At 43.8% G+C, this 17,778-nt stretch overlaps 1 protein-coding gene across 2 annotated transcripts in view; it reads right to left on the bottom strand.

The window, feature by feature from the left end:
* Positions 1-17,778, bottom strand: part of LOC126519312 (bestrophin-4-like) — an 84,739-nt gene that overhangs the window by 51,113 nt on the left and 15,848 nt on the right. For both annotated transcript variants that reach the window (XM_055065218.2, XM_050168938.3), the window contains exons 2-4: positions 7,867-8,007; positions 6,204-6,314; positions 3,458-3,629 (exon numbers count right to left, since the gene is read on the bottom strand). In XM_055065218.2, the coding sequence (XP_054921193.1) occupies positions 3,458-3,629; positions 6,204-6,314; positions 7,867-7,937 (354 nt within the window). In that variant the 5' untranslated portion in view covers positions 7,938-8,007. The remainder of the gene's footprint in view (positions 1-3,457; positions 3,630-6,203; positions 6,315-7,866; positions 8,008-17,778) is intronic.

Here is a 17,778-nt window from a genome sequence, read left to right as displayed (position 1 = left end):
CAGTATTGTGAAAATAAAATAAAAAAATTTCTTTTTTGCTCTTGAAAGAAAGTTCAAGCCAGTCTTGACGCTGGACACATCATTACCGAAGGCGCGCTACCAATGACAAAGAACGTGTGAATGAAAGCGTTTGTGAATGCAACCCATTGTAATTGTATGATTGTATTAGTACTGCACACTGCCGACACAGCCACAGTTTTTTTTTTTTTTTTGCGTACATCACACGTTTGGTTTCCCATATAGATCATTTTGACAATATTCTAATTTTCGTGCACCTCAACGAAAGTCAGAAGTGTGCATATTTTCTGAGCGCTGCCAGGCTAGAGCAACGGTGCATAGCAAACGGACCAACGACACCTCGAAAGCTACCTTGATTTTTCACTGCAAGTAGGTGTTCTTATCTGCTTTAAAAGGATTCACGGCAGCAGTGTGGATATCAGAACAATAAGCTCTTCTTTCTCGAGCATTTCCGCCTTTCGCTTCTACTGAATACATTTCCAGCGATAAAGTCCCTGCAGTAAGCAAGCCCAACACGCAGTCATTGCGCCGAAATCAAGTAACATCTTTAATATTAACGCGGAATCCCACCAGATGAATGCAGCCACAGAGTGGCTGCAGTGAAGCAAACACAAGCTCAGGCCGATTCACGTCGATCGCCATTTTGGTCGCGCTTGCACAAAGATTGCAAATATACCTCGCAAATAGCTTTCTTTGTGCGTGCGTTTCACGTAAAATTCAAGGTGAAGATGCGCTTTCCGTACACCCGCCTGGAGCCTTCGCAGCGGTGGCAACGCTAACCATACAGTCACGCCTCCTATAGGGACTGGACATCATCTACTCCACCTAATACAAGGTGTTTACTAGCGTCAGATTTAAAGCGAGGCTTTCATTGCCTATCCCTGGTGTGACGTGGCTGCTGGGTCGGTGAGTATCTCTGCTGGTAGATTTGTGGGTACATGTATAAGAAGGTTACGTGTGCATCGAATAAAAGTACCAGGTAAATGGCTTATATAACCCATGTTATATAACCCTTTTTGCTAATTCCCTGCATACCCCCCTCAGGCAATACTCCTTCGGGAGCCTGTGAGGTAACTGAATAAATAAATAAATAAATAAATAAATAAATAGCGGACCGACAAATTAGTGCAAGTACGCTCACTTCTGTTCTGCGAAAGAAACGAAACAATTATTTGCGACATCAAACCTCAACACATAAAGCCTTCTCAAAGCACACCGTCTCTTAGCACTACAAGGAATTATATTTTAGGCATTCTTTGATATATTTACTTTCTTTCATTTAGCCATTCAGTATCTGCTACTGGGAGTGTGCCTATACTTGGTTGATTCTTCCGAGTGGGCACGTGCTACTAGGAAACGAGAGGTATAGAATCCTTCAAGATTGCTTGACACGTTTCGCACGCTCCTGTTGCTACGCCAGTCACCGCCATTCTTCACTCGAGAAGCATCGCGCATTGCCTTCGAGCTCGCGACATCACTGCGTAGACGCTTTACACTCGGCATCCGCTTTAGAGGGCGCTTGCACTTCGGCACAGCCTATAAGCGGTGCAATGCATGGCATAAAAATTGCATACGGAATAAAGCTGTGATTCATGCGGTAGGTAAACATGCACATTGGGAAGGATTACACGTTCCATATGATGAAGGCAAGCAAAATTGTGGCATCGCCGATAATTGTAAAGCTTATAATGGCTACTTCCCTGCAGCTCCGCTTCACATATATTCCAACATAAGCGTTGGATCTGTATATTATAATTTCTTTAATATCTTAGCTGCGATAACATTATCTTTTTCGTGGCGTCATGGGACCTCCAATAGTGCGATGAAGTTTGGTCTTCCAGTTCGAATTTTGTGCCATGTGCTCTTTTCACTCGATTTAGCAAGCCAAAGTATACATATAACAGTCGACAACAGAAAAAGAGGTATTGCTTATGGTACAAACTTTTATCAAATCACTCGTACTTGTCTGAGCAATTGTACAGGCAATACTCTCTCAGCTTGTAGCTCCACAGACGAAGCAGCCTTGTTACTAGCGCATTTCTGCTGGGCTATCAGAGAGCGCTCACTTGGCTTTGATAGGGACAATGAATCCGTCCCCGGCTTTTTCCCCAATGCAGGGTAGCCAACCAGAACTACCTCTGGTTGAACTCCCTGAATTCCCATCCTTGCCTTCTCTCTCTCTTTATCAGCACGGCAACACGATGTGAAGATGTGCAGTGACCGCGAAGAATATAATTTGTTCAATCACGGCCGCGAAGGCTAAATGCACGTCGTTACAGAAAGGTCTATGGCGAATTATTTGTCCTTATCAACGTCAAGAGAGTGCGTCCTGCAAGCCTGCGTGTTCAGCTCTTGCATAGCGCGCACACGCGCACACACACACAAACACACACACACACACACACACACACACACACACACACACACACACACACACACACACACACACACACACGCACACGCACACGCACACGCACACGCACACACGCACACGCACAGGTAGCGGTGCAGATCAGCCAAGGTTTTAAAGTGAAGCCGTTAAGGCGCTGCAAGCAGAAGTACGTGGGCGAGATACAGGTCAGGACACTCATCGGCACAGGCAGAGTTTTCTACACGAATTGTTGAACAGAACAGTGGCATTCCTGTATACGGGAGCTGAAGGCATGACGGTTCAGCCACCATGGGAATAATCGTCGATAAATGGATTTTCCTAAACTTCACGCTTATGGTTTCAAACTGCCTTGTGATTGGTACTCTTTATAATTTGAACTTTATTTTACCACACGGTTTTCATATGGCACATTGTGGTTAAATAAATGCATGCTGGCCTTCTTCTTGAGGAAGCTGCGTAAGTTACGTTTGGAAGTTATCGTTTATAATTGACCGTTCGAATAATGTCCGTATCCTGGCACCTCTGAGCCCTTTATATCTTGCGGATTTTGTCCCTGCACACGACCACAGCAGATTGCGAGAATCTGCTGCAGACGCGGAGCCCGATTTAGACAAAGTATTGTATTATAAATGAATAGGTTCGCCGCGATTATGAATGTGCATAGATAGTTATTGCCACGCCTTCTTTACTAAACTAAGACCCATCGTAAAATCAGAAACATAAAGCGTTAAAAATTACTCCGCAAGAACATGCGAAGCTGCAGGCACGAAGATTAAGACAAATCCACGTAATACGCATCGTTCCTATGGTATCTGAAATATAGACGCGCCATCCCGGGTTTCCTCCAGTAATCTTTGTAGGCAACTCTGCGGCCTCAGAAAGGTAATCTGCAATATCTGCGACCTACCAGGCAGAGCGGCCTCGAGGAATACTCGAGGAAAAGCGCACACTGCGGGCAGAAGCGGTGCTCAGGCGGCTGGCGACTCGGCAAAGGCGAACAGGCAGCCGGAAGCGATACTCCACAATGAAGCGAGCCGGGTGGTATACCTGTCCGTGCAGGAAAGTGCTGACGAAGAACGCGAGCGAGTCGGGCCACGGGATGGCGGAGAAGCAGTCCCACCAGCGCTTGACCACCACCGACACGTAGAATCCGAGCACGAACGACACCGGGATCAGGTCGGCGAAGTTGCCGCAGTAGACGCACACCTGCTCGAAGAAACTGAACAGCGCGCGGCGGCACCCAATGATATGCTTCCACAATGCGCTTACTCCATCTTAAGCCTAACTAGTCTTAGCGTGACACAGAGGCCCTGATCGACGCTATTGTCTCTTGTTTAATCCGTGGTTTAGAGAAGCAGCTAGTATGGAAGACGGCTTATCTGAAAAGCCGCTAGGACTGCACGGAACGTTCGCGAGTGCTTGTAAGCAAACACGAACCTTCATTGTGAGCGCGCTCGTGTTATTGAAAAAAAGAATGGCGCTCTCTACCGCAAAATTCGGGCCAGAGAAGCGTGCAATGCCAGGCAATCAAAATGAAGCCGGCGCGCCCCTCCATGTTACATACATGAAATCTCAACACTTCTTGCTTTATACAATCTATGGAGGTCTCAAATATGCGATCTACGAGCTGAAAGTTCTCCGAGCAACTTTGTCCATGTCTTCTTAAGCTGCAGCTAACACTGCCGCCGAATGAAGTTTTTCGACGCATGCTTTTTGGGCACATGCCAGAGCTTCGAGTGAGTGTGTAGCGATACAAATCTACGGTTTTCTGCTATCAGCGCAATGGGAAAAAAAATATCGGTAGGCCTAACCATCCCCTCGGCTCTGACCTCAATTATCGCGACTGCAGGCATGCCCACAGCGGACAACGTTATCTGTCTTCCTTGCTTGATCCTAGAATAATGACGCTCTAAGAGTACTTCCTCTTTGCGCTATAAGTACAACATCGTCTTTGTTCACCGCAACATTGCTCTGTGCTCCCTGAAATGCACGCACCAACGTATCATGAGAAGGCAACGAACAAAGACACCAAGGAAAACATAGGGAAAATTACGTGTAGTTACTAATTGAATTAAAGAAATGGTAAATTAATGGCAATGAAAGTGGATGAAGAAAGTGGATGAAGTGGTTAGAGCATCGCACACATAATGCGAAGACGTGGGATCTATCCCCACCTTCAGCAAGTTCTTTCTTCACCCACTTTCACCTACACCAACTAATTCATCATCTCTTTAATTAGTAAGAACAACTAACTTCCGCTATGTTTTCCTTGGTGTCCTTGTTTGTTGGCTTCTCATCATACAATTTATAAAAATCGGGCCCCTCGGTTGACCCCCTTTCTTCTCGTTCTATGCAGAGACGTAATCACTATCAAATACTGTGTGGCGCCATATACAGGGTGTCCCACGTACAAATTAAAAAAAAAACATTAGGGATATTCAAATACCACCTAAAGTGAGCGAACAAAGGTAACGTTGTTCGCCGTCACATGGAGATACTCAAGTTGTTTATTTCATTCCGCCTATTTAAATAATTTATCCTAATTAATTTGTTAACTTCTCCAATATTATAATTAGATTAAAAGCTTCAATGAGGCAATTGTAGAGCCACGTGAAAAACTCCTGATAAAGCTTTCTGTTGCCGAGCACGTGCTAGATAGAAATGTTTTTCCGAGCCTGAAAGAAGCCCGCAAATGCACGCGAAATTGCCGCGGGACTGGCCGCTCGAGGCACTTTGCGTGTATTCGCGGGCTTCTTTCAAGCTTGGAAAAACACTTTTGTGTAGCGCGTATTAAGCAACAAAAAGTTGTATCGGGAGTTTTTCATGTTGCTCCACAATTTCGTCATTGACCCTTTTCATCTAATTATAGTATTTGAGAAGTCGATTAATTAAGTAGGACTAACTATGTAATTATGTAGAATGAAACAAATAATATTGAGTATCTGCATGCGACGGCAAGCAACATTACCTTGGTTCTCTCCAGCTACGTGGCGGTTGCATGTATTTAAAGTTTGGCTCAGTGTAGCTCAGTGCAACTCGCAATGTAGGTCAGTGAATTGTACGCAGAACTATCAGCGGCACAATAAATCAAGGTCATTGATATTCATATTGACACACTATCAATATAGGATTTAATATTGAACCGAAAAAAAATTATTTCAAAGATAAATGTTCCTACATGACGCCTACACTATTAATAACTATGTGGAAGCTGGTATAGATTTTCTGCAGTGTACACCGATTGAATTGCGAAAACTGCATACACTAAGTTTTTAAATTACGTTGGCTCTCTGCTCACCATTACACTTCTCCTTGTGCTTTCTATGTTTATGAGAGTAAGGTTTCTTCTGTGCGTGTGTTTTTTAACAGATTTGCTGTACGTTGCATGTTATTGTAATTGCCGCTGCTGACTGTTTTTGTACAAAGGTAGCTGTGGGCCTTTGTCAAGCTGCCTCTACGAATAGCAGCCTTCACCAATACCTTGCTTTATCAGTGTGATGATGAAATATAAACGTTAGTATTATTCTTACTAGTATATCGATATACCAAGTGTGCTGCTTCACTTGAAAAATGGGTACAACATGACTGTACATTATACGCGTATGTAACCCACAGCTCCATTTTCTCATTGGCACTCCATATTGCACATGTGGGGATGGGGGGAGGGGGGAGAACACATACGAGACATGCGACTACATATTTCAAACAGGGATCACCAGTTAGCAGCTGTTGAAACACTCTTGTACAACAAAAATATATAAACATTAAACGCGAACGCCCAGCTCAGACTCACAGTTTGTTGTCATCACTGAGGGCGAATCTGTAGAGCAGGTTGAGCACATAGTAGGCGAGCAAGTAGACGCATAGGTCCGGCCACACCAGCTTGTAGATGCTGCCCCGCCACCTGCATCAAAGCGCGCGGCTCGCTAAGCCGGGAAGAGGAGCGAGCGCTTCGAAGCATTACGTCATCGTCATGCTTACAAAAATTATTTTCAGCGTTAGCTGTTCAAGGCGTGTTAAATGCAGCATTAAGAAAAATTACAATAGTGAAGCATGTATTCAAAATTCAATTTCTGTTTTTTTTTTCGCTGACAAGGTTTGCCTAATAATAATTACATTATAGGAAATCTTTCGCTTTTGAATTTAGCGCCTGAAGTGCAGTAGCGGCAATACAACTGTGACGCCACATATGTTAATGTATTTTCGTTTGTTTGGGGGGGAGGGGGGAGGGAAGCGCTTGCGTTCAGTAATAGTTCTAAATTTCTATGTTAAAAATTTTCTTCCACAAGAATATAATGAATCGCATGTTTGCTGATAAACCATAACCCATGACGAAGAGAGAAGCTATCGCGATAACCTCAAGGCCATCTTACTGTTTGTGTTTTCTAGCTTACGAAGACTCCACTCACGGGTGACACCGACATTTCTGTCAATTCATAACTACAGTTAGACAGCCACTTCAGCGTCCCGTTTCTCTTAGCCGACGTCTCATGACTTGTAGTCAGGACTTAGCAAGGAGAGGCTTTCTAGAGAACACGATCATTCCTGCAATTCCATTTGTAGCTGCGTCTTATCAGACGTAGTTGAAGAAAATAAACAACATGTGAGAAGAGGTTTATTTGCGGCTCCTTATGCAAAGGCGCAGCGACCGGGAACGGCGAGACAGCCCAAAGCACTGTCCAAAAAGACGTCAGCAATCAACAGCGCGAGCCGAGCCACGCGTTGACGATGCGGCTGTGCCCTCAGACGCGTCTTCTTCTTCACAATCTGCCCCCGGACAAAAAAAAGTCATCCTGGCGCCTTGAGAATCGGGAGGCAGAGGGTCATGGCAGGGCTTTAATTTCGGGCGAGTTTTAAGAGTTCCGTTAACTCTCATATCGGGCCCGCGAAAACACGCAGAGTGCCTCGAGAGGCCACTCGCGCGGCGATGTTGCGTGCATTTGCCGGCTTCTTTCACGTTCACACTATTATGCAGCACGTATTGGGCAACAGAAGGCTGTATCGGGAGTTTTTCATGTCACTCTACAATTTTCTCATTGACACTTTTATCTAGTTATAACATTTGGGAAGCTGATTAATTACTTACGAATAATTATCTAATTAGGTGGCATGACAAAATGATTAGGGTATCTCCAAGCAACGGCAAACTTCATTGCCTGTATTTTGTCCAGCTACGTGGCATTCGCATACTTTTAAACTCTGCCTAAAGTTAGCTAGGACATCCTGTATGTACCAGCAAAGATGTAAGCTGCTACGGAACATGTCCTGCAGTATGTATGATGCTGCTCGTTATATTAATTCTTTCCGGGTAGACTAAACTCATATTTACTTGATAAGCCAGAAGCCAACGTCTTTAAAAGGCACACTGTAAGCACATAGTCGCTACTGGTCTGAGAGACTGCATGGATTAGAAACAGATTAGTGCACCAATCAGCAATCGAATGAATTATACTCACCTGAGAAGCAATCTCCAGAAGCAGCCGAATCCTCTGGACGTGGCCACCTCAGCCGTGTATGTCACTGTCATGGCCGATGCTCTTTACTCTTGCACCACTCGTGGACACGAGCACAGCGTACACGTTAAGATGAGCTTGTGCCTGCAATGTACGTTTAAGAGGAAGCTTTAGCTCGAGTGCTCCTATCTAAATACAAGTAAAAAGAGAATTCGCTTTTCTCGGCAACCACTGCACCAAATTGGACGAGGTTGGCTGAATTTAAAAGAAAAACTTAGTCTAGTGACTGCCGGTTTCCAATATTTTTATTTTAATCGTCAATTCCTTATCAAAAATTGACTAAAATCTAAAATTTTCAGGAAACGAAGCTATCAAGTTTACAACTCTGTAACTCACCAACGACAAATAATAATGCAATCCTGTGAAATACATCTAATAGCACATTCAAAGCGGACAAAATTGATATGCTACGCATGAATCTCAAAAAAATTTAATAACATGGAAATACAGCTTTTGCAGAACCCTTGTAAACAACGTAACAAATTCACGTAAGATGTAAAATTACATGTCGAAATTTTCCGCTTTTAATTAACTAATGGATGCCGTTCACAGAACCGCGATATCTGTTCTTGATGCAGGGATATGAATCTTTAATCTTCGTGATTCTATTTTTTTCAAACTTCCGAATTTTTCAAAATACTTGTAACAAAATTGAGGCCCTAAATCGAAATTCCGCTTCCAACAGTCACTAGAATTTAACTTTCTCTCGCAAATGCAACCAATTTCATGAAAATCAGTCCAAGGGTTATCGCAGAAGAACGTTTTCTTTGCGTTTTACATGTATTTGAATAGGCCGCGTCGCAGTGGGGCCCGAGCTAAAGCTTCCTCTTAAGAGGAAGCTTTAGCTCGGGCCCAACTCCGACGCGGCCTATTCAAACACATGTAAAAACGCAAAAACGTTTTTCTGAGATAACCCCTGGACCGATTTATAATGAAATTTGTTGCATTTGAGAGAGAAAGTTAAATTCTAGTGACTGTTGGAAGCGGAATTTTGATTTAGGGCTTAAATTTTGTCAAAAGGATTTTCAAGAATTCAGACGTTTGAAAAAAATAGGAGCACAAAGTTTACAAGCTAATAGCTCTGCATCAAGAACAGATATCGCGATTCTGTAAACGGCATCCATTAGACCATTCAAAGCGGACAAATTTGGTGTGTCAATTTGCATCTTACGTGAATTTGTTACGTTGTTTACGAAGGTTCTGCAAAAGTTGTAATTACACATTACTCCATTTTTTTAGGTTCATGTGTAACATATCAGTTTTGTCCGCTTTAGATGTGCTATCAGGTACAATTCACAGAATTGCGATATCATTTTTTCTTGCTGAGTTACGGAGTTGTAAGCTTGATAGTTTCGTTTTCTGAAAATTTGCGATTTTCGCCAAATTTTTATAAAACTTTGACGACCTAAATCGAAAATTCGAGACCAACAGTCACTAGATTTTAAGCTTTTCTTTTAAACGCAGCAAACCCCGTCAAATTTGGTGCACTGGTTGCCGAGAAAAACGAATTCTCCTTTTACATGTATTTAGATAGGAGCACCCGAGCTAAAGCTTCCTCTTAAGACTGCAACTAACAGATGCTTTCATTCAGGATAACATTTTCTTCACAATGTAAAATTAAGAAATTCAAATAAATCTGCAGGGGGTCTCTGAATGCTGCAGTAGCGCGTTTCGATGATTTCTTAACATTTCGGAATTAAGAATGTCGTTCAATAAAGCAATATAGAGAGTGTCCCAACTATCATTCAGCAAGAGTTCAATATATCCAAATGCCACATAGCTGGACAGAACTAAGGTAATGTGTTTTGCCTTCGCGTGGAGATACTGAAATTGTTTTGCATTCCGCTTAACTACATAATTAGTCCTAATTAATCAATCAACCTCTCGAATGTTATAAATAGATGACAAGTGTCAATGAAAAAAATTGTACAGCAACATGAAAAACTCCCGATATAGATTTCTGCTGCTCAATACGTGCTACACAATAATATCAAACTAAGAATACTCCTACAGTTTTACCGGTCCCTACAATTTCCATTTCAGCATACCTATATGTAATCTGTTGTTTAGTGAAAGCTCCGAAAGAACTCCAACCAACACTTAAGAAAGACATCATCCATTTTTCAACCAGCTTCTTGCTCGTCATGGCGTCAAAGACATGTTTGGTCAGACCCCGGACCTGAGTTTAGTTCGGCTCAATTCAAGAATTCTTTCAGGGAATGGCTACTGGGACGTATTGCAGACTATTCTCCACTCGACGGGAAGGCAGAGATAATTTTTTTGAACAGTGAAAAACATGTTACTGAATTTGAGCCTCATTGCAGAAGCTCTCTTGAGACATGTAGCCATTTCAGGGACCGAAGGATATTCTACGGCCGTAATATTAATGGGCCACTGAAGTCCAAAACTAACTTCGCTACCACTCCTGCACTATTGGAACCCAGTTGGAGCTACAGGATCGAATCTCGGTGAAAGAGCGTAAAATAGAGCGAGAAGTCCGGGACTATGATAGCTTACGCAATGTGAGAGAAAGAAAGACCGCCTTTACATCCTAGAAACGTTGTCTGCATCAAGCAAGGAGGACGACAGCAAGAAACGATATAACAGGAATGCTTCGAGATGGCGTGTTGTGCACACAACTATGAGGTATAGCGGCTAGTTCAAAACGGAATTTTAGAAAAAAATACACTCGAGCTTTGTGTTTTGCTTAATAGATGCGCGAATCATGTAGAACATCTTGTAGCAAGAATTATGTTTTTTATCTGTCATTTACAAAATTTATAGCTAAAGTCGTAATCCCACCCACCGTCTATGAAATGGAAAACGATTGTACCGGTTTGACGCGAAAACTGAATGTGATCTGATTGTGGTGTGTTTTCTTCGCTTATGAACGTAATATCACCTTCAAAGAAGTAATACGACGGTTCAAAAGCATACAGCGTGTTTCCATTTGTGATAAACATAATCCCTCACAAAGGAAACGCAGCATGTTTAAAAAATATTCTGTACACTTTCTTTGCTTTTCGTGCGGCAAACAAATAGCAAATTGTCGCTCTTTGTTGTGTTCGCACTCTGTAATTTTCTCAATTATATTAGTAGCTACAGTATGGCGAAGATCGGTGCGCAAAAGCGAGGGAAATGGAAGTTTGTCAGAAATCAATGCACGAAAGTCACTATAGACGAAAGACTAGGTGCCAGTGGTGCTTCAGGAAGTGCGTTGAAAATTGCTGACTAATGCGGGAGGTGGTTGAAGGATTCTGGTCTGCAGCTTTACAATGGAAGGAAGCAATTATAGATTTTGGTCCTCTATCAAATGGTGTGACACGTGTACTTGTTTGTCTTTATCGGGCCACACGTTTCATCGCCTAACAAATGTTATCGCACAGCTCAGGATGCACCTGCATGTGTCGGAAGTTCCTGGAATGTTATCGATGATTCCATCGGCTGTCTGTGACCGAACCTTGTGTAGTCTGATTGCATGTGTGCGCGACGCGAATAATGTAGAACTTCGTGGAAGGCACGCGGGTCCCAGCGATTACACTGGAACGTTCGACGACTGATGTATAAAAGCCGACGCGATTGACCCGCTGATCAGATTTTCGACAATCGCCAAGTGTGTTCACCCCTATCGTTGTTCTTTGAGTGTAGCCTGCTTTTGAGGGCACAAGTTCGCCCAATAAAACGCCAGTTTCGTTAATCAAAATTTTTCTGCCTTCTTCGCCGTCACTGCTACGTGACAGGTGTCTTGTCCCGAATGAGCGCATCCAGAGTACGAATTGGCAAAGGGCAACCAAGGATACTTACGTGAACTTTCCCATTTTCAAGTTGGCTGTACCTGACGCTTTGTCATTTCAGCAATGTCAAAGGCACGCTTAATATGTTAAAACCAGTTATGATAGACCATGGCGCTTTACACAGTTAAACGTGTCTTACAATTCACTGACCACTAAATGTGAAGGCCGCCCAGTGCCGCTGCAGTACTAATAGTTGAAAATAAGCTATAATATAGATGTGAGATCCCCCAGGGGCCAAATTAGACCAAAAAAAGAAATGAGCAGGAGGCAACTTCACGAATTTGATGCACTTTAGCTTAACTGAATATATTGTGTTTGTACGTGTGTGTGTGTGTGTGTGCGTGTGTGTGTGTGTGTGTGTGTGTGTGTGTGTGTGTGTGTGTGTGTGTGTGTGTGTGTGTGTGTGTGTGTGTGTGTGTGTGTGCTGCAGGTATTTGCATTCTTTGTGGATGATTTTCTGAGAAACCATTTTGTTGCGTTTATTTCATAAGTCAAGCACAACTATTTTTCTAATAATTAAATTTTGAACAATACTTTGCACAATTTTTTGTTACATAATTGGCTGCGCAATTAAACTCCTAAAATATAATAGTAAGAACATTTCACGTCGTTCAAGTTTGTTGCAAGTCATACCTAACAAAAAGGAATTTTCTCTTTTTGTTATTTCCGCATTACGCTGTCAGTATTGTTCAGGTCTCCTTCTTTTGGTTCATTGCACCGATAAGTGTGCAGCGAGATTTTGTTTCTTTATGGCGATTAAATTTATGTTACGGGAGCTGGCATGACATTCAAATTCGGTAACATCTTTATTAATATTTATGAATTTTTTACCTGATATAACACTTTAATTTCCTAGAAATTGTAGTCTAAAATATATAATAATAATGTCTATTATTGCTATTCTGCCAAAAAAAATTTTGCGAAATTGACGTCATACATCAAGGCAATACGCCTCACAGTGCGCACCCGCCCGAATCGGTGTTTGCAGTTTGGCATAGCATGTGAATGGTGCAGCGCATAAACGCGTGCATTGCATGAGATTAAAGTAGTACGGTAGAAACAGACAATTGCAAGCATCATAAGCTTTCCGAAAGTTTTGTTTCACATACATTCTAGCATGTGCGCTGAATCTGCATAATGTTTACCTCCTCAAAATTTACAAATCCTAGCCTCTTACACGAAGCACAATTCTGTTCCAAAAAAAAAACCCAATTATTGCGTCATGTCCTATGAGGCATAGTGGCCGATACGACGAAATCAGGAAGACGTCAAGGGCAATAGATACTTTATCCCTGTTAAAGGTAGGGCCTTCTGTTTCAAGCGAACCTAGTTAAATAGAATGAGAAATTTAACGCAAGCGCCACCCTCTAACTGCCGTCCTAGCACGGAAATATGACACCCTTCCTTATTTTTCCCTAAAAGCTTCATTTTAACCGCGACAAAGTTAAACTTAGTCATTTTGTATATTTGACATGAAATGGAGGGTTTCACGGCTGGTAGGAGAGAGACACGATGAGGAAAGAGAACACCTGCCAAGAAAAAAAACATTTAGGACAAAATTCAAAGTTGTTTTGGCTCCTACCCGGGAGCCTTGTTCACATTGAGCCTTGTTCACAGTGAGCCTATGTGCTCATTTCATTGTGTATGTTTGACATGTGACCAATATGTATGTACGTTTGAGGTACATTTCATGCCAAACATGGCACGGATCTTTGACATGCGCCAAACTCAAAACGATGAGATAATGATGACAATTTTTCCATCGTACAAAAAGGTGCGCTAATCAAGCCTTCCAAGCATCAGCATATTTCCCTCAAGAAAGTAAAACGTGGTAGCCAGTCGCCAAAGCAGCTTGTCCACCGTAGTCGAAAACGCTCCCGGCCGGTCGACATTTTCCATATCAGGCTCCATCAAGTTCGGGCGCACGGAGCAGCGATTATTCAGGCCCATTGCACACGGTCTCGGAAAGCCACGTCAGTTGTACTACGTGCGGTGGCCTAGTGCGCGGTGTAAAGGAGAGCGCATAAAGCCTACCCCTGTGCCAAGCGTCTGCGCACTCATCAGGCTCAAGGAGCGAGTTCGTCGTCGTCCGAGTCTAATTCTCCGTTCCGCTGAATGGCGTTGCCAAGATACGCAGATGGAAAGGAGCAGTCTAATCGCTGACAATTGCACATCTTTTTCTACCGAGCAGAAGTGGAGATCACGCGCTGGCAATCTGAATCGTACATAGATTTTAGCGGGTAAGGCTCTCAAATGTAATAAGAACAGCAACTACTATCGGCGTCAATGTTTCCGTACCATATAAGCGTTAAACCTGGTAACTGGGCAAGTTTACTGATGCTAACGCGGTGTCCTACCTGTCTAGCGATTCTTCCCCTGTTATTTGGAGCTTCCTGCCAGCGTCACTTCACAAATAAAATCTCATTAAATCTGTGTTCCCATGTCAAATGCACTCACGCGTAATCCGCGCTTAGTAATGTTGCTGTAACTGATCATTCGCTTCGTTGATTTCTGATTACTTTGTTATTCTGTGTATTTTATGCAAATACGGTGTTAACGAGTTAAACGTGCTGCCATGCAGTACGTCTTATGTCAGCAAAATTAGTTCACCAAAATTTCACAGAAAACAAATAGGCTGAACGCGAGAAGAAAAGTGAAAGACGGAGGTGCATTTATCCTTCGTAGGTGATTGGCGAGGTTAATGCAATTAGCAGTATTTCTTATTATTGGCGTGTAATTGGTAATGAAGCGTTTTATTTGTTATGAAGTAATTATGAAGAGCGGTGCAGACCCAGTAACACCTACCTTCCGACCCAGCTTGTCGTCAAAGAGGTTCACTGAAGAGTGGCCCATACACCCTGTGTCACATACCCAGTGACCCAACTTGGTCGGGCGGTTCGTTTCGACCCAATTCGTTTAGCGCATCAACCCGAGGTTCTACTCATTAGACCATGGAATACAGAGTGACCGAAGATAGTCTGAAAGAAATTATATCCGCACGGACACAGATACCAGAAAGTGCACGAAGTATCCTAAGAACGCTAATTGCATTAAAAGAGGTTACCGACCTAAGAAGCCCGTCAGATTTATCTGCAGAGATGTACAGCGATCGCAAAAAGCAAAAACAAAACCAGGAATGTTCTGTGAAATTAGAAAGGAAGCAAAATATACCACCGAATTTTAGGAAAATGCAAACTGAAAACACCGAAACGTAATTAACCATCACACATGATGTTTTATTCGTTTGATCGTATTTATTTTACGCCTTTCGTTTGCTTTGCCGTTTCGGCATTAGTTAGTAACATGGATTTCTTCTTCACGACTGTGAGTTAGCTGGCTCTTCGGTGGCCGATGTTTCCCAAGTTCAAACTATTTATTAAACAATCTATGTGCAACTCAATAATAATAGTGACAATGTTGCCAACATGGTAAACAGTATTTGAATCAAGTGAAGCTTCTGGCGGCCGCCTCGTATCTGATCCACTCTGTTGGCTCTGGATCAAGTGAAATTTATGTATAGCACCAATTCGATAATGCATCGTGTCAGTGCACGTGATAATTACGCACTCTTCGTGCCAACAGCCAAGACACTCGTGACGTAACAATAATCTGATAGGTCTGATCCCTCGAGCGCACACTGCGCGATAACTAAATTAATAACAGAGAGGAATAAGCATTACACGGACATCGCAAAAGCGAGGAAATGTCAACAGAAAGCAAAGTGCACGTGATTATATGCTTCCCCATCGTGCTTCTCTCAAATGTTGTGCGGACGTAATGTTTCATAAAGAGGTTATGTTGCCAAGTTTCAAGTATATCCTTCATACGTAAGAGATAACCTTTGGTTTCAGTCAGTGCTTGAAATCAGGAGGGGCCAGGGGGGCAGGGGCGCGGCCCCCTCCCCATTCTTTAAGCAGGAGCTCGGACCCCCTTCGGCAAATCAACTGTTACACCATTCGGCAATCGCTGGAGGTTATTTTATTACCAGTAAAGCCTTGTGCGGGACATTTCTACCTCTCCAATTTTTGGAGTAATGATTTAATCGCAATTTATTGAAGTAGCGTACAGAAAAAAGAGGAAAGCAAGTATTTTCATGCTTCTGTATGGCACTTATATATATATATATATATATATATAGTAGTGGAGGTACGTCAAGACTCCGGCGACGTCCTCTCGCGTTCCCGTCCTCCCTGGAGCTACGTTCTGTTCGCGACCTGCGCCCGCCTACCCTTACAACGATGGACACTTCCAACCCCGGCTCTTTCGGCGCCTCTAACCCTACCACAGAGACTACTCCGCCTGCGGCGCCCTCTTGGACTGTGATGAACCCTCAACGCGATCCCCCTGTCTTTGCGGGCTCCGCGGTGATGACGTCAACGATTGGATCGACCACTACGACCACGTGAGTTCTCGCAATAGTGGAACAGCACCCAGAAATTGAGGCACGTAGCATTCTACTTGACCTATGTTGCAAAGACGTGGTATTTCAACCAAAATCCGTCATTGCAGATTGGTGCACGTTTACTTCCAAGCTGCGGCAAATCCTCGCTTCCTCGTCTGGCCGTGCAGAAGTCGCAAAACAGAAGCTGGGAACGCGCCTCCAACTTCCACAAGAGCCTTACACCTCATACATAGAGGATATCTTGGCTCTGTGCCGCCGTGCGAAGCCCACCATGACGGAAGCCGAACGCGTTCGACACATATTAAAAGTCATCGGGTCTGTCGCTTTCAGCGCCTTAATCGTGCAAAATCCGGCTTCTGTCTAAGACATCACTTCCACATGTCAGCGCCTAGACGAGCTGCAGTCTCTTCGTCTTCAACAAGACAGCAGCGATGCTCAGGTTCCCCATTCTCCAGATCTACGCGCTCTTATCCGCACCATCATCCGCGAAGAGCTTCAAATACAAGACCTGAGGCGTTCACCCGTGGCCTGTGCCCCAGCCCCCCCCTTCGACTTGCGCGAGGTCGTAATGCAAGAGTTGATAGCGATTTACACCCACGACGCATCTTTCTCCGGTAGCGCGCCCCACACCTACCTACGCGGATGTTGCTTCGCTACCCACCCCTACCGTGACCTCCGTGCCTACTAACGTTACCTATGAACATTTGGCATCGATGGGAACTAGAGCACTTGCTGCGCCATCCTTCCTTCAGTGGCGACCACCTCGTCCGGTTTGTTTTTACTGTGGTATACGCGGCCATATATCTCGCTTCTGCCGCCGTCGCCAGCAGGATGAAGACGAGGCTATATATGCTGAGCACGAGAGAGACCGCACTCGCCGATCAGACGCCTACTTTCCCGGATCGTACTCGTTCCCTCAGCAGCGCTCTCCGTTTCCTCCAGCTGCTCCCAATCTGCCTCACAGTTCCCGTTCGGCCAGACGTCGTTCTCCTTCGCCTTACCGGCGATCTACATCATCGCTTCGCCCCACTTCCCATCTTGTCGACCAGCAGTCGGAAAGCTAACTGTTGCAGCTTTTGGAGGGGAAACTGCTTCCAATCGTTCTTCAAAAATTCCTCCTGTTCGCCCGGCCAACATGCTTTCTGTAACTGTCGAAGGTGTTCCCGCGTCAGCTCTGATGCATACCGGTGCCGCCGTTTCTGTTTTTCGTAGTGATCTGTGTTCACGGCTCCGGAAAGTAAAAACGCCTTATCTTGGACCTATTTTGCATGGTGCTAATAATTTCTTGTCTGGTTTCGAAATGTCCCCGTTGAAGATGGTCATAGTGGTAGTGTCATCACGGCTGACCCATGCAAAATGCGTGGTCATGAACTTCTCGCTAACTCACTTGGGTGTGCCTGTAGCTATATACACAGTGGATATCACAATTCCATCTTTCGTTTGTACCGCACAGACATCCCAACAGTCGGTGGCATTGCCTTCTTGCGAGTCAAGGGTGTATGGTTGTACATACCTTTTGCCCTTTGCACATATGGCAATTATGTCTCCTGCTCCCGAGTCCATGTGCTGCTCACAAACGATTCCAGTATGCCCACCAACTTGAAACAATGCATCTTGATTTATTTCATTTAATGTTTATTATTATTATTATTATTATTA

Source organism: Dermacentor andersoni, chromosome 10 (genome assembly GCF_023375885.2).
Source record: "Dermacentor andersoni chromosome 10, qqDerAnde1_hic_scaffold, whole genome shotgun sequence".
Lineage (NCBI taxonomy): Eukaryota > Metazoa > Arthropoda > Arachnida > Ixodida > Ixodidae > Dermacentor > Dermacentor andersoni.
The sequence above is the reverse complement of the archived record's forward strand: the minus strand, read 5'-3'. Positions and strand labels throughout refer to the sequence as shown.